Here is a 24,750-nt window from a genome sequence, read left to right as displayed (position 1 = left end):
TGATTCTGTAAGCAAGTGAGCCCTCTAAATCACACTGGCATGGTGGTGCAACATTTGTAGGTGGTCTTAATTTGTTTCTCAGGAAACACTAAAAATAATAGCCTACACTGGTCACTTCCTGTACTCCATTGGATACCTGAAGGAACAGATTTGCAGCAGTGAAAACATAAACCCGAGAATTATCTTCAGAGAGGCTCATTTTGGAAGGTCAGCAGACCGTATTATGCATTGTGTATTGCATTAGGTGTTTTCACTGTGTACAAAAGGTAAATACAGCCCCCACACTTTGTCTGCTGATGGTATTTTGTCATTCTGCAGATATTGTTGTAGAGTCATTCGTGAAAAAAAAAACAGCATTGGGATGAAAAAAGTGTTGTGGTCGACTAAAGAGATAACCCATTTAATTAAACTTAGCTAATTTTCTCCTGTGTCCTTTATGGCTTTATGTATTTTTTGTCTTTCTCTACCGAAATGGGGTAGTTAATGTTAGATACACAAATTGCCATGCTTTCCATACAGCAATAATTTGAGTTAGGCTTAATTGTGCACCTCAGTCCATCTATGGCATGTGAAAAAGCTGTGAGTTTAGTACTCCTGCCAGCACCACAGTATCAGCTTCTGTTCGTTCTGTGACTGCAGATTTGTTTGTTTTAAAGTTCAGTGAATGAAGAGTTGAAATCTGAATAATATATACAGCAAACTTTCTTCTAGCAAGCTCTGGTGCATACTGATAGAAGTACTTCATTACTAGGGCACTTTAGCTCCACTCTGGTACTGAATTATGATCAATTAAATGGAAATGATGTCCCATATTATTAATAAGTCATTTTCCACACCACCAAAGCTTAAAGTAGTATTTATTAGTGTAGCATGTTGTAATTATTCCGAAACAGACTATGAATATGAAAGTAGTTCTGGAAGCTGTGAGACTAGGCATAACCTCCAATGACCACTGTGATTGTAGCTACTAATAGCACATTATCAAATGTTTTGTGGTAGTGAATACTGAACCAAAAGAAAACGTACAGATCCTTGACAGAGAGTCTAGACCTTCCAGATTGTGTGTAACGGATTGTGGCTGAGTGAGAGGTGGCGTGTCCTGAGTGTACGCTAGTATAACCTGCCGCGTACCTATTGTTTGCCAGGATAGGCTCTGGATCTCCGTGATCCGGTTTTGGATTAAGCAATTATTGGAAAATTGATGGATGGAAAACTGCAATCAATTAATTACTTTAAGCAATGCGGGCAATAGAAACAGCACCACTCTTTGTACACTGTCTACGCCCTTTAATACAAATATAATGTAAATATAAATAATATATATAATACAGTGTCAGAATCTGATGACAAATTTCAGAATTTAAGATGACAATCTGCCACATGAAAGATAGCCATCAGTTTGCATGTAAGAATTCTAGGGAAAGTAATACACCTACAAATTCCATGACTGGAGTCTTGCCTGCTGCAGATTTACACCAAATATGATTGCACACAGATGTTACAGTGCAGTTTTTTTACGATGGTGGTTGACCGTTTCTTTCTTCTCTTCCTCAGATTGTTCTCAGGCACAGCCACCATCCTCCGATCCTCCAGAACACATCCTGGACCCTGGCTGTTCCTTTCAAGGAGCAATGGCACCACAGGACGCCCAGTGAATCGATAGGGAGCAACTACACCCCCACAGCCTGCCACCTCAAGATCAGAAAGCTGCATAAGAGACCCCCCAGTTCCCCTCGCAGCACCTCGCAGAGCTCTCCCAGGGCCAGACCCTTGTCACGTATCCTTCTGATCCAGCTTCATAAAACAGAATGCCTGTCGGGCATAGGGACCTCTTTAGAGATTCTTTACTCTGAGCAGATATCGTGCGCATTAACAGCATAACATCAAAATTATCATGCACTGAAAGCAGCATATTTGGCAAAGTTCTTTCTATGTGGAAACAAGCTTGAGAATTGTATCAAGCCCGTTCCATCCTTCCATAAATTATCACTAGTCTTTGTCCTTGACTGTAATACTCTGTGCTTTGCTTACGCTCTGTATAGCTGTGTTTATAACACTGATTATCACTGAGAAGAAAATACAGACATGCATTTGGATTCAGAAACCCATTTGCAATCAAAATGAACTTTTGCTGTTTTTCCCCCCTGCCAAAGAGTGAGAGCTGAAGATCGTTCATAAGGGAAGAGAGCAGTTAAATCCAATTGAGTGTATTTGTGTGCATTTGCTGCAGTCATTTTTGCTCCTTAATGTGCCCATTCTAGCTTTAAAAGTGTCTCCACCCGTGGAGAAGAAACTGAAGCTTACGTCACAATGCAGGGCTTCAGCTGGCAGGTAGAGGTTCTGCAGGTGGCTGAGCTGCATTTAAAACAGCAGTAGTCATTACTCTCAAATCCCATCACTTTCCTCTGACAGTGCGTCGTCCGGCACCACTTCTTGGTGGCATGGAAGTGCTGTTTCACTGCATGCATTGTTGAATTTAGATATAAAAGTATTTTAATCGAACCCAGAGTATGAAAGCAAGCTTCTGCTGCAGCTGGTGGTGGTGGAGGGATGGGGCACGTGTTGGGCATCGATCTTGGTTGCTTTGTGATCATGACATATGTTTAACTTCACATGGCGGTTTTTGGGCAGCCCTGTCCTGGTACTGTACCTCTGCCCCTTTGCAACTTCACAGGGAATCCAGCGAGAAGAGGGTCTCCCTTGTGCCCGATTCTACGAGGCAGAGGCTTCAACGCAGGTCTCCTGCTCCTCCCGGGAGCCGCCCCCTCACTCCCACCCAGCAGCTCCACATCATACGAGGTCGGGAGGTGGAGACGTCCCAGAAGGAAGGAGAGCCGTCACAGAGGGACCTAGAAGTATGTTCTTCTTCATCCGCTTAATTAATACATTTCCTACTGGACCGTACATAGTTCTTAAGGCAGAAATAAGTCATGCATTTTTTTAATATCACACCCAATAAAAATCTCATGATTCCGATCCGCTGAATGATTCATGGTGATCATGCAGCAGTCACGTTAGCTCCTGTCTCGGCTTAGGAATTCATGGTCATTCTTTTCTGCTGCTGTATTCCGGCAGCGTGCTTCAGTATCCCTGCGTACATTAGATTAGTTAGACAGTTGGAGTTTACTTAAGAAGTTCAAATGAAAAAGTTGGACCAGCTGTTAGATAAAGCCCGTGCTTTGTGTTAAAAAATCTGAAAGTATGTTTGATATGCTGGCTTTTGGAGGTGTATGTTTCTCTTTAATGTGGATGCCTGTGTTTAAAGGCTGTTCCATCCATGGCAGCGTGATTGGTTTAGAAAATACAAGATGCCAGATGACCCGCAGTCTTACTGAGTGTTACTTTTCATCTATCAGAAGCGTTCCATATCACAGCAAATGTCATGTCAGTCTGTTGAAGATTTTTTGTTGCTTTGTCAAAAACCGCTCTTTTCTTTTTACAATATTTTCTTCCTTGCATGAGTCATATCTTTTTTTAATATATTATTTCTTAACATTTTTATTTTAAATTTATTTTGAGTGGACAAAAAGATTACTGCTTTAACAGACCTTCACCTTGTTTCATTCTGCTTATGCTGTTAGTTGTGGGCAGTTTTCAAAAGCACAGATTTTTTTCTTCTTTTTCCTGGGTTTAAATCTAAAAATCTTGGTGTTTGTTCCAGACGTGATCCAGATCTTTTTGCCACCCATTTTGCACTGGGACATAAAACCTTGTCATAAGAGTTTTATCTAATTAAATTATAGGTCTTCATGAGCTGTGCTATAGCAGAAAGGAGCAATGAAATTTATATTTTGATTTTGATTATATTAGGGATTGGGGGTTACTAATCACACACAAATTGTCATGCAGGCTCTCAGTGTGGGACAAATCCTGAGGATCATGCTGTGTACCTAATGCTTAAATCTTCCATTTTTGGCATTGTTTCAATTTGCTATACTCTTAAGGGCTCTGTGAAGAGAGAAGTCATTTGATGTTGAGAAGATCTGACTTTCCTAAATGGCTTTTTTTCCCCCTCTATAAGCAAGCAAGGAAAAACTCCACAGGCTGATTTTCATGCGGAGATCAAGCATTTTTTCTAACTGAAATTATTGATAAATTAATGCTTTGCCATTGCTATGCAAATAATAGCAGTGCAGAAGGGTAATGTGAAAGTATTTTTGGCTTTAATGCAAACTGTTCTTAAGGGAGATGCAGAATAATGATTGTGCGTTGCTCATCAGCCTAATTTTTCAGGGCCATCGCCATTATTATTATTTTTTAGTATCTTTCAGCAGCAGCATATAAGATCTGTGCAAATCTCTTTAGGAAAATAATTTACCTAATTATGTCTGTCTGGCTCATGTTGCAATAGTAAAACTCTTCCAGCTTCCCGTGACAGAAGTCCAATCTGTGTCGCTTTGTGTATGTTAATTCATAGTAATGCCAGAAGATGGTCCAGAGCTTAATCTGCAGCTGGCATGATGTATGCTCCAAATCATAAACCATAAAACTGCCAATACCTTTTCCGTCTTGGCTTTGACTTTGACTTTGCTGATTAATCCATAGTTTTGCCTTCTGGTGGAAGCACACCCTAGCAAGACACAGACATCTTTAAATGATCATGTTCTACAATTGAAAGGGACATTGTACCATGAATATAGAAAGAGCAACTGTTTATACAAGGCTAGAAAATAAAATTCACCTCTGTAACAGCAAATGTTACAGCATTTCTGAAAGACTCAAAAGAGAAAGTTACTGTACTAATTCCCCGGTGGTCTGATGCCATATGAGGTGAACGGCCTGCTTTTTTGACCATTTTTCAGTTGCAATGTTGTCACACACACTGTGTACCTGTCCTGACAAAACACCCTTTTCTTCACCCAAACGGAGCTACTGTTTCCGTCTTCTGCCGGCAAAAAAAATGTTGGATTCCAAGAAGCAGGTTTCCAAGTGTTCATTTTTAATTAAACATATTTCTCATGAACATTTATATTCACCCTTTTCTGAGTCCAGTAAAAAGAACTATATGGCTTATCTTCAGAAATTCTTCTGAAAGCTTTGTGCAGTATAAGGTGTACATATATGTGGTATTATGTTATTTGAAAGATAAAGGTGCAGATCGGAAGATTTCTCTTCAATGTGTAAGTCAGCGGTGATTTGAATGCCTTGCCCAGCGTTTATTGTAACAGTAATTGAATGCGGCTGTTATTGTTTTCTTCATTCTGTCCCCAGCGGTATCTCTACTATATCCACCATGGTGTGCACAGTCACATGTTGGCTGCCCAAGACCCACAACAGATGATGCGCATTCTGCAGCTTTTGCCAAGTCAACTAGAAACCAATCCTGAGCTGGAACATTTACAAGCAAGGCTTACTGAGGAGATTCGCAAAGACTATGATTTCAGTCTGAGGAAAGCCATTGGTGAGACAGGCTCTGTATTTTATTATTAGTAGTAGCAGTATGAGTCGTACTGTTAATAGTAGTAGTAGTGGCAGTAGCATTAGCTTTAATTTAGCATTAATACAGAAATGAAATCTCATAACTAGATGAAAATTGTTCAGCTGTGGATAATTTCCAGTACCAATCTCACAGTGGATGGACGTTGAAGACAAAAGTAGAGAATATTAGTAATTCTAATGAATAATAATTATTAGTATTAATATTAGATATTAAACAAATTACTGCTCATTCAGTTTGATCATTCATATAAACAGATTTTTTAAATAATTGTGAATCATGTATTTATTCATTTTGATTTTTATTTAAGGGGTGGCTCTGATAGGCTTTTTATTTCCTGAAAGTCATATGTATTTTCTCTTTTATCATTTTTTCTCACTGTAATTGTCGAAGTACAAATTTAAAAAAAAATAGTTTGTCAGAAAAACTGCATGTTTTTTTTTATCTGAATGACAACTGGCATGATTCAGCTTACAGACAAGACAGAGAGATCGATTTTTATGCTAGCCTTGTTTTGTAAGCTGTGGTAATTAATTCACAGGGATAAGTTACAGGATACTGTTTGCCGTATCTCAGTTCTGACTGGTCACGCTATGCGTAGCCCTTGTGCTATGCATTTCCTTGCCATGAACCCTCTATCGAAGGTGTTTACTGCAGCTGCTTAAAACTGTTGCCTGAGCTAAGAGATTTGACGTGCCCTGCAGTTCAAACGAAGGCGATTCGTCTGCAGATGCTGTGCTTTGCAGCCATAACCAAAGAGGGTTGTGATGTCAGAAAAGGCTAATCTGTTGTTCTAGTTTTATGCTGTTTAAATTATATTAATATTTAGGCTGAAAACTGTACCAGATGATTTCCTTTTTTCATCATTGCAAGCCCAAATGACACGGTTACCTTAAGTGTCAGCAGCGGTACCTCCCTGTAGACAATGGTCAGAGCTCAGAATCTAAGTAAAACTACATACGTGGTCAATACTGGGGTGGGAGACCTGCAAGCAGCAGATTACTGCTTAGATGGACGAGTAAGTGGTGCTCTTTCCTCTGGACCTGGATTTTCATACCTCTGCTCCAGTATTGTTGACTGGGGACACTGTAGGAGGTGCCGTTCTCTTGCATGAGACGTTAAACCGGGATCATGACAGATCCCGCGTCACAGACCGTAAAATTAGGGATGTTAACTGCAGTGTCTGCAGTGTCACGGCTAAATTCCCCTCCGGGCCGGACTAATCCGCCCCCCCCCCCCCAAATCTCCCCCATAATTCAATGAGTGAATCCATTTCTCACTTCTCTGCCTGAACGGCAGTGCAGCGGGGCTGCTGGTGGGGGATGATGTGGGTCCCCCCCGTGTGTCAACTGGAAGAGATCCTATAAGATGAAAAGTGCTGTATAAATAGAAGGGATTATTATTATACCATTCATATTCTTTGTATTCTCAAACCCACAATGTTCCATTCTATTCTGCTTTAAGAGGACACATAGTCCTCATATGAAGCCTATAAATAATATATATATATATGTCAGTATATTTTATGAGATATCGTGAAGTGTAGCTCATTGCATTGCGAAACCTCATTTTAGTCCCTGAATAAATATTTCCAGAGATCTAAAATTTTAAATACCTCTCTTCTGTGCTGTAATGAAGTTTTGTGTTGGATTTGTCAGAAGCACTGTAAAAGTATGTTTTTCTGTTCTGATCTCCCTCCTCTCTCTCTCTCTCTCTCCTCCTCTCCTTCCTTTTCATCCTGGGTGTCAGTGGACTACATTCTGAGAGACCCCTCGGAGAAACAGCGGCTGTTTATTGCGAGCACCCCGTGCCCGTTTAGTCCGAGAACAATCCGTGCCCCGGTGCCGTGGAGCAGCGGCTACAGAGAGGCACACTCCTGGATCACCGAGCACCTCTTTACCGTCAACCCCATGATGCTACAGCTGCAGCAGCTGTGGTACACTGAGTAAGGACTCCTCCCGTGGGCTTGCAAGTTACAGAGATTATACTGCAAAAACATCATGTGGATAGTTCACAGTCTCAGAGTCTCATAGTGAAATGTCTGTTTTGCTTTTACGTGCAAACATAAGTTTGGTTTTCTGTGGTGTTTTGTAACATTAATAAAGGGAAATTTACTTGCATAGGGCAAAACAAAAGAATATATTGGAGGATGACATTAAGCCCCGTTTGCTCACTTGGTTGGTCTGTAAATGCTAGACATTTGAGAAATATAAATATAACAAGAAACTAAAATATGAATAAGAAACTCCATTCCTCTTCTATACCTAAAGCAACATTCTCTAGCACGTCAAATTACCTTTCCAGCAATACTGAGGAAATCTTGACCTGCCACAGCAAAAAGAAATTGTTGTACTTCTGCTGTGATTGTTTATGTTCAAACTTCTACAGCAATTTGCAGGTAAGTGAAGTAAATGTGCAAAAAATGCTGAACTTTGCTGATGACAACTATGTGCCTTTGCCAGTCTGGCAAAGCTCTCACAATATAAAGCCCCCCCTGTGTCTCCTCAGGTTTGCCAGCCTCAGGTTTGTCAGACTACAGGCACTGTTTTCTGCAAATCTGCCTCTTCTGCCCGCGGAGTTTGAAGATTTGCTTCAGAAGCAATGTCAGGAAACCCAGGCTATTCTGTGCAACAGGTAGGCAATTGTCAGGCTCCCCTTCTCTCTTCTGTTTTGTGACTGACTGTGTAAATCCTGAAATACACTTTTGGCACCAACCATTTTCCATTGTTCAGTGAAAACCCTGTGGCTTGCTGATTACCAGGCTGAACTTCACATGAAACTCAGAACTCAGTATTCCAGTACGTCATCACTCATTGTTATCATTAAAGAGACAGTTCTTACTGGGAAATGTCCAGCTCTGCGATACAAAAATAGTTTTTTTTTACATTTTTAAGTGACACACCTGTGAGAAGAAGAATAATGTGCTGATTGCAGACTGTTTTGGTGTACTGCAGTCCTGCCCTTATTGTGAAGGGCATGATAACAGGCATCATAATCAGAGACTGTGTTCTCATTTTATTCCTTTCAAGCCCTGCTCTTCTTTTCCATTCTGAGCGTCAAATACCTTTGGGTTTGTATGCCATCATGCAGTTTATTGACCCAAGTCCATCCCAGGCATGATGCCGACAACGTGCCTTTGCTATGAAGTGGAAATTTAGATTGTGTTTGCTCACAGTGGTAAATATATCCCAGTATCTCCAAAGCTGCAGGAGCTGCTCTTGCTGGTGAGCTATTGAGGGATTCGGGAATTCTCTTTGATGCTGAAAAACTTTCATGCTTAATGCATTTCTGTTCACCTTTAAAGAGTGTCCCTTTTTCTGAAAATTTGCAAAGCTCTTCATTACACAAGAGCCAATAGCTTGTGTTCGAAAGGAGTGCATTGACTTCCACTTGCCATTTTATATCAGATAAGCAGATGGTTCTACAAGTAGCCACAGTAACCAAAAAATACATTACAACTGCAATAACTCCTTAATATAGCCTATGGAATTAAAAAAGTTATACTAGGAATAGCTTTGTCTTAGGAATGTCTAGATACACCACTGACATAATAAACTGTGAGTCAGACATAGAGAGGCTGTCTTGCTCAATTTTCTGGCATCGACAAACAGAGCTGTTTACACCGACAACTTTTTTATGTCATTTTTTTGTGTTTTGTGTTTGCTGCATGATGCTGTCACCCCGTGTCTTGAAGTTTCCACATACCAGTAGCCTGACCAGGCGTGTTCCACTGTCCGCTGTTCCACTGTAGATGGATTCCCAAGTGTGCGTCCCTGTTCATCACGCACAAGGACTGCTGGCTGCCCCTGGTGCCGCAGAGTGACGAGGACGTGCCCTGCCGCGTGCAGGAGTTCTTCTCGTGTGCTGCGGCCCTGATGTCTCTGCAGCTCCGGGGCCTGGTCACTGCCTCCCTGCAGGACCTGCTGGCCTTCTTCATGGTGCACCAGGTACTGTCTGTCTTTCCTCGCCTGTGTGCCTCTCTGCCCGTCCCCCTGTCAGTCATAGGGGTGTATGAATATTAATTAGCCCTGACAGTCTCGCAGTGCTGGAAAACAGAAGCAGCTAATGAGACTTCTAGTTCTGATTCACGCATGTTCTGCTTCAGCCACAACTAATATCTTGATTTGGGCGTTTAGAAGTGGGATTTATTAGGATGTGTTAGAGTTATATCCTAATTGGTACCCAGTATTTTTTATAAGTATTTATCATATCATTAGAAATCATTATAGATGGTTCTGCTGTCAAGTGTTGTGAAATGGCCGGAACTAATCAATATTCACATTCTCATAATTCAAAGCCAACTGTATGCACTTAAAAAGACCCCATGACCCTGAAATGCGTATTTAGTGACATTTCTGTCTAATATCAATCTACTCCTGTACAGTATCTGCTGTCAGCCTGACTGCCATGAAAGCATGAAAAACATTCAGGTTTATACAGCACTATATTATGATCACTCATAAGAGGGCACGTAAATTAAACGTCTGCTGTTGCGCTGTTAGCTTTGTAGCGACTGAGTTTGTATTCCAGGACGGGAATGATTTTGGAGAGGTGTACCAGGAGATGCAGTTTGTCCAGCCTCAGGTCCTGATCCTGAAGCTGAAGGTGGAGGAGCCCCGGATCGTGTTCGAGCCCAGCCTGAGGGAGTGCTGGGACCTCATCCACCGTGGATTCATGACGGTCATCCGGAGCTCTGAAGGGCTACGACGGGTGTGTCTCCCCTTTCAGGATATTGGAGAATCCAGTAGCTTCACACCAACACATCACATTGAGCGGGCGAACAGTTTAGCCGGGTTTTAGCCTGCTGGGCTTGGGGAATGTCCGCCTGTTCCTGGGGACAAGGCCATGGAAACGTCCTCGGATATGTGGAATAAGGCTAGGAGCAGCTGCAGCAATGAGGATGTGAAAGGCTTAATCTGGATGGGCATGCCTGTGGGTTTTCTCTGGACTCCCCGAAGGGTAGGAAGATCGGGTTATCATAAAACAAGCACACAGAGAGAACGCAACCTCCTAACCTTCTTTTGCCCAGGTTGAGTGTGACCTGTTTCCAGAGATCCAGAGTGAGGGACTGACCCTTCTCACAGTGAGGCCGGACGAGACTCTTGTCACTGACTTGGTCAACACGGCCATGGAGGTTTTCAAGAAGAACACGGTTGGCCCTCAGAGGTAATTTCTTCTGAGGAAATGCAAGATCGTTCCTAGTTCAAACACTGCCTCTGCCTCCTCTGCCCATTTTCTTATCTTGCACAGGAGGGCTGTGCCACTCTATTAATTAATACATAATAGGAGTCATAATTTCTGCAGAGTGTGTGAGTTCCATTATATAGAAAATTCTATCGGGTTGAAATGAGATTTTTTTTTACAGCCTTGTATTTTTTCAGCTCACTTTTTTCTTTCAGGTATCTGAATACATACAAGAAATTCAGCGACCTCTTGAACAACAAAGCAGCGCAGGACATTAACGCATTCCTGAAAGAAAAGCACTCATTACAAGCTTTTACCAAGGTACTTCACAAAGTAACCAAGGTCATCCTTAGTTCATATTTCACACCTACCACATGCCTCATACTTGAGTTGTATTTTTATTTCTATGCTTTTAGATACAAAACCTAGTGGACTGTGACATAGGCAGGATTTTATATTTGGGGTGGCAGGGACACCTATGAGGGTGGCTTTTTAAGTGATATTATTTGCCTTCTAAAATAGGATGCTGTACTAAAAGGTGTCCTACTATTCAGTGCACCAGTTACACTGGTGACCCCTGTTTTAACCACTGGTGAGGTGCAGCTGACGCACAGCAGAGTGGATTTGTGCAGACCTAATAATCGTATCCTACATTTATGTTTTCTTTAGCTGGTCAGTTTGGGACAATGTGGGTTTTTTAGCCTAAACGGACCAGCACCTGGGGTTTCGAAGCCACATTGAGGGGTGGTAACTACCAACTCATGCCACCCCTGGCTATGACCCTGCTGGTGGGTAATGTAGAGTGAGAGATCATTTTGGCAAAGCAACATTGTATCAGAGCTTTGCACAAATGGAATGTATGTTATACATTTTTGAAGCCGTAATGTCACGTTATGCTCATTCTTCGAATGAAACAACAAATTGCTAAAGCCCACTTTTTGTACAAAATTAACTATGTGCAAAGTCTTCTGTTAAACAGAATTTTTTTTTTATGAAAAAAAAAATGTTTGTGAGTTGCCGGCTGTAAACCAAGGATTTGCAACCTGACATGTGAAGGCTGAGGGGGTGGGTAGGTGCCACTGTTGCCCGTAGGAATTTCCCTTTCAATCTCATTTAACAGAAAATCGAAGGCATCCAGCAAGTGTGGAAAGAAATTGCCTCTCTGCACATCACTGTGCCCCTGGCAGTGTTCTGTCTGGATGCTGTGAGATTAAACGAGGAGCTGTGTGGCCGAGCAGAGGAGCTGAAGGAAAGATTGATCTTGTTCGAGGTGGAGGAAAACAGAGAGCTTAACAAGAGGTGGGTGCCTAACTAGCCCCCCCCAGTTGCAAGTACAAGTGAGAGTGTAGAGAAAGCTCAGACAAAATATCTAACAGCTTTAAGGATTAAGAACGGCAAATAAGATAAGATATCTCTTCTAAAATTAAGGGATTAATTTTGTGCATTATTGAAAATATTATCAATGTATTTAAGAAGTATAGTTGAATGCATTAGCTGAATGTTAAGTCCTGTTATCAAGAATGCCAATGAAAGGTTGCCAGATTATTTTGTTACAAAATGTGATTTTCTTTGGAGAGGGTCAGACTCACACCCTGCTGTATCTCAGCATTTGTCAGCGGTATGACGAGATAGCGGAGACCGTCAGCAGCGTGCCGAGCACCACGGAGGAGCTGGTGTCCCTCAATGACTTCCTGAGACGCACCAGCGAGGTGACCGTGCACAAGCTGAAGGATGAAATCTCGGAGGCAGGCAGCCGGCTCCAGTTCCTGCTCGACTACGCCACCTTGCCTCGTACGTGGAGACAGCAGAGAAAGTTCCGTTCTCCACTCTTTTCCCTCCATTCCAGTTGCAGGAGTTTGCTAAGTTAATCCCTCCAGTTAATCAGGGAACGTGATAAAAAAGTCATAAGAATACAAGAAGGTTGACCAGCAAGAGGAGACTATTCAGCCATCTATGCCAGTTAGCAGTATCGTTAGTTGCTAAGTGATCCAAAGCTCTCCTCCTGCTATTACAGTACATGGAAGAAGCCAAGGTATTGACTTTAAAACATGGCTGGGCAGCCTGTCGTTGAACTGGAAAGGGTCCGTGAAGATGTGCTGAGAAATCCCTTTTGCCAAAACCTTTCAGCGTGTTTGAATGTTTACTTTTTTGTGCCTTGCTTCTGTTATTTCTGTTGTTTGGCGTTCACAGTTTCTAAGCAACAGGGGCTTTACTTCACTGGTATGCTTCTAACCTCCCAGGTTCTCCTTTTCTTCTGTCTTTTGCTCTTCACGCTTCATTTTCTCAGCCTACAGGGCGTCTAGGTTCTGCCTATTGCGTGTATCATGATAACGTTGTTTAAAAAATAACATTTAGGACACGTCACAGTAATGCCGTGTATTAAGTGATAATGCAGTGGGCATCCAGGTTAGTAATCTTCTATCCCTTCCCTCCAGAGGAGGATGTGAAGTTGAACAGCAGTGTGTTCCACTGGCCGGAGCAGATCCAGGCCGTGTTTGAGCTGAGCAGGAGCCGGCTGGCCATGAGGAGAGAGCATGCCGAGGACAGCCTTCAGAAGAAGTAAGGGCAGTGGGCCTGTTTGTCACCCTGCTGCATCCCAGCTGATGGGAAAACAAATGGGAAACATTCTGACAACTATAATTAGAATACCTGCTATAGACCAAATCTTAGGCTGGACCGCGTTGAATTTGCATGTAAATGCCTATTTGCAGTATATCTTAGATTGTGTTGTTTCTCATATCTCTGTCTATGCAGATTTGAGTTTTGAAGCAACACCAGGCCATTTATTCAAGAAACAAGTTCTTCCTGTGTCATGTTTTGTTTGACCGCATGCCATCCTCCAACTTTCCTGTCACAGGATTTCGGAGTTTGAACAGAAGCTGCAAGGCTATAACAAGGAAGTGGAGGGCTTCAAGAAGCGCGACCTCATGAGCCTAGAGGAGACGAAGAACAATGTGGAGAAGCTGACCGAGCTGGCGGCCAGCCTGGAGGCTGCCCTTGGGGAGCTGGAGGTAGAGCTTGGCTTGTGCTTGTGTCATGGAGCGGGATCCCATGAGAAGCAGGCAGATCATGCTTCATCATGCCGACATCAAGATTTTATCACAAAGCTCTTTCCACGCTACGGGGCTCCAGAGGTAGAATTATGTATGTATGTAGGTATCCTGAAGATCAGAATCATCAGCTGTCACCTTTATCCCATGGAATTTAAAATCTTTTTATTTTTGTTAGTTTCTGTTTTCCCACACTAGATGTTGGATATTTGGCTATGGAAAGGTCCATTTACAGTGGATATACACTACTGTGTGAGGGAGCAATATTCTTTGCACATATTGCAACGATGCAGAACAAAATAATTGCTCAAAATGTATAATTGCAAATGCAGTCTGTCATGTTGCAGTTTTTCTGTGTGCATTTTTGAAGGCGATTAATAAGGAAGAGAGTCTCCTGGAGAGACAGCAGAGTCAGTTCCCTCTGCTTCAGACTTTGATGACCAACAAACAGCCCTTTGACCAGCTCTGGACAACATTCTTCAACTTCCACAACAAGTCGGAGATCTGGATGAATGGTGAGAATTTCTCCTCTGAGAGGATCATACATCTGTCCACTGACCAGATGTCACTTCGCCATGATTAGTGGCTTTTTTGATTTGCCTGTGATTTTTGTGAAACTCTGGAAAAAAAAACTTAATTATTCCTGCTTTAATTCCTGTTGTCATTAATACCCGCTGTAATTTTTTTAATTTTTAAATAAAAAATCTTGTTGACTCATGTATGTTTTGTAAAGCGGAAATATCTTTTAATCCAATTTTTATATGAAACCATATTAGAATTTTTAATTAAATTTACCTACCTCTCCAGCTCCCACGCTCTCTATTAATCTTCTTAAAGTAATTAATATTGTCTTCCTTTAAATTAAATTTGAAATGGAAGGTCTTTGATTTGTCAGTGTAGCTCAGTGTCACTGTGGTTTATTTTCCTCTTTACCACTGTCTTCAAAGCAGAACAGCTGCTGTGAGAATCCCAGGTGGGGATGCTTCCTGAGGGTGTAATCACTGCCTGTGTGACCCATCTTTCTAGGCCCGTTCCTGCCTCTGAACGCAGAGCAGATCACAGAGGAGATTGGGAACATGTGGAGGACGGTGTACAAGCTGACCAAAACCTTCTCAGACCTGCCCGGCCCACGCCGCGTGGCAGACAGCCTCAAGATAAAGATAGACAAGTTCAAGCAACACCTCCCCATCGTCTCCACAATATGCAACCCTGGGATTAAAGAAAGGCACTGGGAGAAGGTCAATTCAACAGCGATCTGTACTGATTCCTCCTAATAATCATGTTTTTAGTCATGTTTTGAAGTGCACCGTAGTTTGTTTTTGTGTTGGGCCCCACATTATTTGGCAATGGGTTCTGAAATAATTTAAGTGTTCAACAGTTCTGTTACAGTTCTGTCTGTGAGCTCTGTTTTCCTCCCCTCTCCTCTGAAGGGTGTTTAACTTTTGTGGTTTGAAGCCGCAAGAGCATGCAGAAGTTCGGCAAGTCTGGTATTCTGGAGTGACCGCTGAGTAATCAATGGGCAATTTTCCTTTCAGATCAGTGCCATCGTGGGGTTTGATGTGAAACCTGAGGCCGAAACATCATTACTGAACATGGTGGAGCTTGGGCTGAACAAGTATATTGACAAGTAAGAATCTATCACAGCTCATTGGCATCTTAGATTCACCTTTTTTTTGCATGGATCTGTTCAGGAAACCTCTGTTCAATTAAGAAGATTATGTACAACAACAAATGAACATTTTCTGCATTGAAGGTAATGATTCTTATCACAATCGTTGTGTGTAGTCAGTGTGACATCTAGACAGAAATCTCTTAAACAACCTGTTATGTGCAATGCATTCAGCATTCTAAATCTTATCCAAAATAGGCTCAGCACTTCTGTATCCAGTTTTTATCTGATGTCATTTGGATTAGGGAGAGATTTGGAGGTGGTTCAAATGAGGTGATCTGGTAATCCTAGAACACCCAGTCAACTAATGGTAATCTAAGTAGTTGGCCTGTAACACTGTAGTTCTGTTGTGCTTCAGTTCTTTTGCTCTTGAACTGTAACCAGGGACTCTCGTTAGGGCATTGCCCTTTTAAAAGAGACATAATTGAAAGCCCTCAAAAGACTCTTTAATGACGTCGAAAACCTGTAATGGAGGCAAAAATACCCAATGATTGCATAGTTGAAATATATAATATGCTACAGTAGGACCACCAGAAAGGTATACTGCATACATTTTTTGCCTTTCCAATCATTCATGGATTTTACACCATATTGACTCACCTGGATGGATTCTTCTAAAAGCCCATGGCAGTGTGTTTTGAATGACTTCTCCCTGGGGCTGTGCGGTTTTTACTAGGTGCTGCTTTCCTGGACAGATGTCTAGGGTGTCGTCTTTTGATTGTGTCCTGTGTGAATGTGCTCTGTGATGCATGGGTGCATATTCCCTTGCATTTATTGTCTGTGTCCCTATGAATTCAATTCAACGGATCCTAGCCCACTGTCTGGACTAAGCAGTTATTGAAAATTGATGGACGGATGTTTTATTATTTATTACTTGTTATTTATTATAAATGTTGTTTTGCTTGACCCATCTCGTTGTTCATGTTCTTAGGCTGGAAGAAATAGGAGCGACTGCGAGTAAGGAGTACTCCTTGGAGAAAGCAATGGAGAAGATGAAAATTGAATGGGCAGAAGCTCGTTTTGCTTTCAGTTTATACAGAGACACGGTACAGCAGCTCAACACCCTGCTCATTCCTCCTTTGCTTTTATCTCGTTTTCTCTTCTGCTCCTCCCCAGTATGTCGATATGGCAATTGTCTGTTTGAAATGAATTGCATTTCTGTAGTGCTTTTATGTGGAAACCAAAAAGCATTACATATAGGAGGAGGCCCACGTTCATGCCCCCTGCCTGGGTGACACACAGCAGCCATTCTGCACCTGCAGCCCCATTGCTGAACTGCAGGGGACTGGCCTGGAACTGCAGCAAGTTCAAATGGAGCTGTGAATTGCGTTTAGATAATGCTATTTATATGTTTGTTAAATGATAGTGTACGGTCTTTTCATATTTTACAATCAGAGTTATGGATTAGTTATGCAGAAAACAAGGTAAACGTACATAAACTGAATTAAATCCAATTTCACATACGGTCAGAAAAGTGTATATATATACTTTATGGTATACTGATCCTGCCTTTTAAATAGAAAAAAAGGTTTTGTGCATTTGCAATAACTCTACATAAATATACAGTATTTCAATGCAGATATTGCCATAGTCCTCACTGAGAAATGTAAACATATTAATATGGACTATACACAGCTTATGTGTGTATAAAACTGTATACACATATACTGTATTATCTTATTAAATGGAAAGGAGGAACACTTGCCATCCAAAACTCAATTTGAGAAAAAAATGGACCCCCACTATATAAATATCCCCATTGTGTTTTAAGAAAGGTTGAATATAAAACTTCTGGGAAGTTTTAGACTTAGGTTATTTATTTTCGTGTTCCACTGCATTGGGAGGGAGACCTCAGCAAAGAAGTTAGGTTATTGTGCTTGTGGCTTTGGGATTAAATGACCAAATCACTGCTCTTTTCTAATAAATTTCTCCCAGTGTCTGGATTTGAATCCAGGCAAACTCCCATGGCGCTGAAGGAAATGAAATGTCAGGAAATATATCCTGCTGTCTCTTTGCCAGTGAACAAGCCCTTTACCACTTATTCTGTCTTAATGGAACGAACAACAAACAAGCTCTTCGGTTCTCTCTCTTATTAATTCTCCTTAACTAAACAACACTGCACGTCAGCTGAACATTATAACAGCCCACTCTACCAGAGCTGTTGGCACCGCTACTCCTTAAAAGACTCACACTTCTTTCATTCAAACTCCAAACCTCAGAGTGATTAATCAAGCACTTTACTTCAAGGGCTCTTGTCTGTTCTTTGTATTGTGGCCACGACAGCTTTGTTGTCCCACTTATTTTTTTTCTCTGTGAAAGCTTGTGGCAGTTTCAGGTTGCAGGTCTCTGCAATTTCATCAAAGCTGCTTCATAAAATCATTTCTACAAATAATTGTTCTTTTTTGAAGTTCCGTTTTTACTATATTACTATATGTATTTTCTTAGTTTATTGAGTAAATGTATTAATTTGACCTGTATTATGGGGAGTGAAGATAACGATTCATTTCTTTAAATCAAGTTTTGACAGGGAATATGTGTGTAGCTTTCCATTCTGTTATACAAGAGATATTTAGAGATGTTAACCTGGGTTGCTGAGGCTAATGCAAAATTGTGGAAGATAATGTTGGGGCGGTATTTGTCACTTTTCCAAACAAACATCAATTCAGGCATTATTTATGTGTGCTTTTATTTTTTATCATGGATAAACGTTTTGCAGGACAAACATGCAGGACAAGTTTTGACTTGTCCTGGTTCTCACAAAAGGTTAAGATGTGTGTGTCTGCCTCTGTGTATATGAACAAACTGTAATGCAGTTTTCTAATGCCTAGACACATTCTCCCGCACTTATATTGGTAGGGTACAAGCATCCTGTCTGCAGTTGATGACATCCAAGTACTGCTAGACGATCACATTATCAAAGCACAGACAATGCGTGGGTCTCCATTCATCAAGCCCATTGAGGCAGAGTGCAAGGTAAAATAAGTCATTCCATTGCAAGGTATTCAATCTCATGAAATAATTCAGGCTTGATAATGGTAAGGGTCAGTCACCCCTGGTTAGCCACAGAAGGGCAATACAATTTGCTGCTCTATTGATGTGAAGCTTTCTCATGGAAGCTTAGCTAAAAAGCAATCCTTAGAGAACTGAGTCATTGTAGGCCAGCCTGTCTAAAAAAAAAAGAAGAAAGTTATAGAAATGCTCAGATTGTTTGTATTATGTAAACTTACTTTGAAACCTACCATATACTCAAAGGACCTTGACTTGATAACTGAGAAAGACAGGTTATCCGGTGGAGTGCAAAATACTTGGCTAAATTTACAAGTGTGACTCTTCTGCCTTTTTCCAGCAATGGGAGGAGAAGCTGCTCTTGATGCAGGACATACTGGATGCCATGCTGAAGTGCCAGGCTACCTGGCTGTACCTGGAGCCCATCTTCAGCTCTGAGGACATCATTGCACAGATGCCAGAGGAGGGCAGGAAATTTGGCATTGTGGACAGCTACTGGAAGGACATCATTGCAGAATCGGTAAGAAGGAAAGATCTCAGATATAGTCCTAGCAATGTGTCACACACATCGTACCATGATCATTGTAGCACAGCCCTTCCCAGCACACCTACTCCCTGGGTTGAATGGCCATTGAACAGTGACCCAGGGCTTTAGTCTTAAGGACATTTGTCCGTTACTACTGTTAGCATCCATGCTGTTGCAGAAGACATTTGAAGAAACTCTTTTAAATCCACAGACGACAAGTTGTGGGCAGTCCTTCTTAGGCTAATTTAGCTTAAGGCAGGCACTTGTCTTCTTAGCTTTATAATTTTACATGTTTTTGTATGGCTTCATTTTTAACTAACATCATAATTAAAACTGCTTAAACTAATGGAGAAAGGCCTCACAAAGCTGTACAGGAGTCTGATCATGCATCCATGTACATACCTGTGCTGTTGCTTGGCTTTTCCAGCTGAAAGACACCAGAGTGCTGGTGGCTACAGCACAGCCCAACATGCTGGGGAGGCTGCAGGAATCCAACATCCTTTTGGAGGACATTCAGAAGGGACTAAACACTTACCTTGAAATGAAACGACTCTACTTCCCCAGGTACTGTGAGCAATGCGGATGGGCTGGTTTAAACTGCAGGTACTGATGTGTTTTCATCTGAAGTCTAATCACGCCTTGATGCAGAAAGAAGGACATTTTGAATGCACTACCAAGGATGACTCTGCACATTCAAAGCAATAATCTGTCTTTCTGGTAAGTGGTAGAATTTAGGGAAAATGTCATGATACTACAGCATCAGTCAGAAGCAATTAAATTAAACCTGAAGATATTAGAAGAACGGTACGTTGAGGGGTTTGTTTTCTTAATGAGAACGAACATCAACATAAATCACGTGGCACTATAATGCAGACTCTTTTAGGAAAACAGTACTGATTTTCAAAAAGGAAGTCTTCTTCATGAACAGTGTTCCCAATGCTTATAATCTGTTTGTTGAGATCTGCACCCAGGCTAAATGCGTAATTGTGCACAACTGTCCAGACAAGAGCTTAAGATGTCTTGGCAGCACATCTTCAAAAAGCATCTACAAGGGAAGTGCTTTTCTTACCCCTTTAATTAAAGGCTACCCATAGCTGTATGGACCCCCCTGTAAAGGCCAGGAAAATCAGCAGATCTGTGAATGCAATTAATTGCTGCTCTCCAAGACTGATTTTATTTCCATCTTTTGTTCTTTAATTATTAAATCCAATTTGATTATTAGGAATGTAGGGCTTGCAGCTTTAACTTTTCTTTTATGAAACACCGCATAAAGCCCAAATCATAATTTAGATGCAAAATTAAGGTCAGTGCTGTGGTGTGACTAGACTACAGCTCCTTCTTCTAGGACACCTTCCCTCAGTGTATTTTCTTGGATTAAACAAGGCAAGGGGCAGCATTAAAAATGATAATTGTGTCATCTCTGACAATCTACAAATCCTGATGTTTTATATCCAAAGGAAGAATACATTAATTGACAAATAATCAAGCACTTTTTTGCAGAGGCAACAAATACCTCTTCATTTTGAGTGAAGAGTGTTCGATTCCCACAGAAACACCTTGTTGTTGTTTGTACATTGAGGCGCTATGTCTTGATAGTGTTATAAATTATGCAGTTTTGCATTTTGCATTTTTAAGCACATTCTAGCGACGCTCCATTTAAGGGAGACGCACAGAGTGGTGATGTGAAAGGTGTCTTTGGTCATCAGCTCTGTCTTGGTCCGGTAGGTTTTTCTTCCTCTCCAATGACGAACTCCTGGAGATCCTGTCGGAGACCAAAGACCCCCTGCGAGTTCAGCCACACCTGAAGAAGTGTTTCGAAGGGATCGCCAAGCTGGAGTTCAGCGAGGAGATGGAGATCACCGGCATGATCAGCTCTGAGAAGGAGACTGTCCCCTTCATACAGAAGATATACCCAGCCAAAGCCAAGGTGCCAGAGATGCAGCACACTTCCAGATGTCACCTAAAGATCAGATCACTTTATTAGCCCTATACAAAGAATTTGTCTTTTCGCATACCCCAGCTTGCTGTCCATGAGACACACAGAGAGGGAGAGAGAAGCCTGGGGTCAGAGCGCAGGGTCAGCCATTGTACAGCGCCCCTGGAGCAGTCGGGGTGAAGGGCCTTGCTCAGGATCCCACCTGATTCCTCTGCCAGCCGCGGGATTTGAACCGGCAACTTTATAGCCACAGGCGCGGATCCTGAGCCACAGAGCCACCGCTCTGCCCCTTGTTCATTGATCTGCCTCATTTTGATGATGAGGAGCTTTCCGTTTAAATAGAGGAGTAGAGCCTGCAAGGTTTCCAGCTTGTTAGCTTTTTGTCACAGTGTGTCCGAGTCACGCAAGAACAAGGGAGAAATGTGCGGTTTTAGGAGTGCGGCCCAAGCTGAATTCTGCTCTCCCCGGTCTTTAATAACGGAACTCGTGTTCGCTTTCTCGGCGTGCGCAGGGAATGGTGGAGAAGTGGCTCCTGCAAGTGGAAGAGATGATGCTGGGCAGTGTGAGACAAGTCATACAAGAGGGGGTCAAGGAGTATGTCCAGGTAAAATAAAGGCACGTTACGATCAGTTAGCAGTGCTGCAGCGGGAACAGACTGACACTCCCGTACTGGGAAATGTTAAATTAGCCAATTGTTGGTGGAGAGACATTAATACTCAACATGAGAACATGGTTTCACAGACCTTGATTAGCAATAGTCCTGGACCTAAACTTAGCTGGAATAGTACCATTAAGTACTACAGCTAATTAGTCTGTCAACCACTGAGTAAAGTGTAGGACAGCGTTTAAAGCGAAAGTTCGGCAAGAGTTTCTCTCAGCTGGCGTTGCTTTTCCAGGTGCCTCGGAGGAAATGGGTTCTGCAGTGGCCAGGGCAGGTTGTCATCTGTGCATCTTCCATCTATTGGACCAGTGAGGTGTCAGAAGCCATTCAGCGGAACACGCTCCCCGTGAGTATGAGCTCCGCCTGTGCCTGCGCACACGCCACAACCATGCATGCGTGGCTCAGTGCCTTGTGTGCATGTCACAACGCCTTTAACCCCATGTGCATCAATCATGTCGCCGTTCTGGCACTGACAAAGTCAACTCAGCTGACTTCTTCAGAATAAACAGCAAACCATGAACCAGAGCACACAGTGGAAACTTCGCAGATCAGGAGGCACTTCTTCACCCTAAAGGGTTGTGGTAGTAAAAATGGGCTGGATAGGAATAGTTGCCTCCTCTCGCTAGTAACGGGAGTTCTTATTAATAAAAAAAAAGACTCTCACTTCAAAACACTTTTCATGAAGATGCAGATAAAATAGAAACTTTGACCCACCTGCTATTTGCAAACCAATACATGGCGATGGATTTTTATAAACTAAAAAGAAAAAGCCTGTGCTGTGCACAGAGCTAACCATCAGGCAATGTTTTTCTGGTTGTGATTGGTGAGTAGGTAACTGTATTGGTCAAATCTGTCTCTTTACGACTTTATTATGCCTTTCGGACAAATTATGGTTTCGAATTTTCCACTGTCTTGACACTGCAAAACGCAAGAAGACCTGCTGTAAAGTAAGGAATTAAGATTAAGGAATCTAAACAAAACTAGAAAGCAGCTAGTATTTTGACATGTGTTTCCTACAGAACACGTTACACTGCAATATAAGTGAAAAGAAATATATAACATTTCCTAGAAGCTTTCTGTTCTAGGCCGTTTTTAACTTAGGAGTGACACGAAAATTGCCATAAGGAGATAACACTGGATTTCAGGTGTCTCATTGTTCTGTTCTTTGTAAAATAAAGGCATACTTGGTGAAGAGCAACGAGCAGATCAGTGAAATTGTGGAACTGGTCCGAGGCAAGCTGTCAGGCGGAGCGCGCATGACGCTGGGGGCCCTCACCGTCATTGATGTGCATGGTAATGGCTTCAGTGTTCTCTCATGGCCAGCGCACACGACTCTGTGTTCTCTCGACCTCTTTTCATTCGGAGAGGCTTCAGTCTGTTGAAATGGCCCGAAGACAGCCATTTCCCTTTCACCTTCTCCAGCCTCATCCAGAGCTTTGAAATCTTCACTGAGATCAGCTAGAGCTGAGGGAAGAACTTCACTTATTAAATAGTTGTGTAAAGCCAGTGGTTGGATAGAATGCTGTACAGGCAGAAATCTATAAAATGCCTGTGGCTTTAATGACTTAGAGCCTAATCACAGTATCCTTGGGCATGTTGCCCATGCAGGCAAATTAAAAATGCAGATTGCCAAAACTCGCTCTGGATGTGCTTTATCCCTCCCATTGGCTGAAAAGAGAAATAACGAGCGATCCCCATCCTCATGCACTGACTTCTTACATCAGACTAAGGTCGATGCCTTTCTCACTGTCATTGCATTGAGCTTCCAGTTCAGGGTCAGGAGGAGATTTTTCTTAAATGTAACAGCCCGGTGTTGATTAGCAGCGTGGAACAGAGACTGGCTTCTCTCTCCATGCCAGAGGCTCATTATTGATGCAGATGTCAATGTCAGGAGCCAGGGGAATGAAGGAGCCTCAGGACCTTCAGTAATGACGTTACAACTGTGAAGAGCTCTTAGGAAACAGAATGTACAGCATGTGCCCCCGTGTTCGAAACCATGTGCTCTCAACAGACGTGTTTTAAAAAAGAAAAGCAGGGAAATAATTAAATATAATAAGTATAGTGCAGTCGGAGCAGTTAACAAACCAGCACGTTAAATATAAAGGAAAATAAAGTCCTGGAATTCCCATTAAGATTTGATCTGTTTCAGATTATAACAACACTCTATAGTGCAGCTCTCTGGAAATGGCTAAAATATGTACTGTAACATTAATTTATATTTAATGTGACAACTAAACTGAAACTTTATTTTTTGTTATTAAATTCTAAGATAAACTGCTTTAAAACCTTATTCAATGAGAGACCGAGAGATAGCCCTAGTATCTTAAAATTATAATGGCTATTTTGAATAGTATATGTCTGGTAATACAAAGGACCGTTAAGTCCTGTCAGTATATGGCAATGCTCTCCCTGCCTCTCCAGCCCGAGATGTGGTGGCCAAGATAGCGCAGGATAAAGTCTCCTCCCTCAGCGACTTCCAGTGGATCTCCCAGCTGAGATACTACTGGGAAGAGAGCGATGTCTTGGTACGCATGATCACCACAGAGGTGAAGTACGGATACGAGTACCTGGGGAACTCCCCCCGCCTGGTCATCACCCCCCTCACCGACAGGTGCTACAGGTGAGTCTGCCCTCTGTCACATCCGTGTGTGTGCGGCCGGTTCAGCCCTGTGTGAGAGCACTCCTGCGCAGTGTCAGCGATGGCAGTAACTGAATGCAGAGGCAGTGTTTATATGGGCTCTTGCAGCTTTAACAAGGAAAGCCTGTGAACAGTTGCATCAGAGGGAAAATGTTCTGGACAGTTTTTCCCGTTCCCTTATACCAATATGCATATTTTTTTAATTACCATTTGGCAAAATTCCAAGAGGGGCGAAAGATGTAATAAAACAAGCTTTGTAAATCACTTGTTATCCATTATTTAAATGAAGCATTTCTCTTCATGTGTGGTGTGACTTTAGAAAGGAGTATTATGTTTTTTGTATTTCTGAGATACACAGCATTAAAGCCTAAAGTCTGTAAATCATGTCACCCAACAACGACAAATTATATATTCATTCCTTTTTGGTGGGTCTTGCATTGGATAGAAGCAAAAAGCCTCTATTTGATTCAAAATGATTCATTGAAAAATATGCAATTAGCAGGTGTGCTGACGTTTTGATTTATTCGGTTCCTAAGTGAGGGTTTTCTCTCTTGGAAGCTGGTGCTCACAAACAACCCAGGGCGTAACAGGCTAATTAAAATTATTTATACACAGGTGTGTAAGGTCTCTTCTGTGCACATTT

The 24,750-nt window shown here is 42.0% G+C and overlaps 1 protein-coding gene across 4 annotated transcripts in view; it reads left to right on the top strand.

Annotated features, from left to right (window-relative positions):
* Window positions 1–24,750, top strand: part of dnah3 (dynein axonemal heavy chain 3) — a 52,135-nt gene that overhangs the window by 3,767 nt on the left and 23,618 nt on the right. For 3 of the 4 annotated variants that reach the window (XM_069180710.1, XM_069180709.1, XM_069180711.1), the window contains 26 exons: window positions 1,555–1,777; window positions 2,262–2,331; window positions 2,675–2,855; window positions 5,212–5,401; window positions 7,187–7,382; window positions 7,946–8,071; window positions 9,189–9,384; window positions 9,968–10,147; window positions 10,467–10,603; window positions 10,837–10,942; window positions 11,742–11,920; window positions 12,228–12,412; window positions 13,057–13,180; window positions 13,479–13,632; window positions 14,042–14,186; window positions 14,698–14,909; window positions 15,207–15,298; window positions 16,272–16,386; window positions 18,197–18,313; window positions 18,687–18,866; window positions 19,300–19,436; window positions 20,598–20,799; window positions 21,320–21,412; window positions 21,705–21,815; window positions 22,648–22,762; window positions 23,891–24,089. In XM_069180710.1, coding sequence (XP_069036811.1) covers window positions 1,555–1,777; window positions 2,262–2,331; window positions 2,675–2,855; window positions 5,212–5,401; window positions 7,187–7,382; window positions 7,946–8,071; window positions 9,189–9,384; window positions 9,968–10,147; window positions 10,467–10,603; window positions 10,837–10,942; window positions 11,742–11,920; window positions 12,228–12,412; window positions 13,057–13,180; window positions 13,479–13,632; window positions 14,042–14,186; window positions 14,698–14,909; window positions 15,207–15,298; window positions 16,272–16,386; window positions 18,197–18,313; window positions 18,687–18,866; window positions 19,300–19,436; window positions 20,598–20,799; window positions 21,320–21,412; window positions 21,705–21,815; window positions 22,648–22,762; window positions 23,891–24,089 — 3,965 coding nt within the window. Of the gene's footprint in view, window positions 1–1,554; window positions 1,778–2,261; window positions 2,332–2,674; window positions 2,856–5,211; window positions 5,402–7,186; window positions 7,383–7,945; window positions 8,072–9,188; window positions 9,385–9,967; window positions 10,148–10,466; window positions 10,604–10,836; window positions 10,943–11,741; window positions 11,921–12,227; window positions 12,435–13,056; window positions 13,181–13,478; window positions 13,633–14,041; window positions 14,187–14,697; window positions 14,910–15,206; window positions 15,299–16,271; window positions 16,387–18,196; window positions 18,314–18,686; window positions 18,867–19,299; window positions 19,437–20,597; window positions 20,800–21,319; window positions 21,413–21,704; window positions 21,816–22,647; window positions 22,763–23,890; window positions 24,090–24,750 lie in introns of those variants that run through there. The other variant, XM_069180712.1, reaches the window with a different exon arrangement.

The sequence above is a fragment of the Lepisosteus oculatus genome, chromosome 19 (assembly GCF_040954835.1).
Source record: "Lepisosteus oculatus isolate fLepOcu1 chromosome 19, fLepOcu1.hap2, whole genome shotgun sequence".
Lineage (NCBI taxonomy): Eukaryota > Metazoa > Chordata > Actinopteri > Semionotiformes > Lepisosteidae > Lepisosteus > Lepisosteus oculatus.
This window is presented reverse-complemented; position numbering and strand designations above follow the sequence as displayed.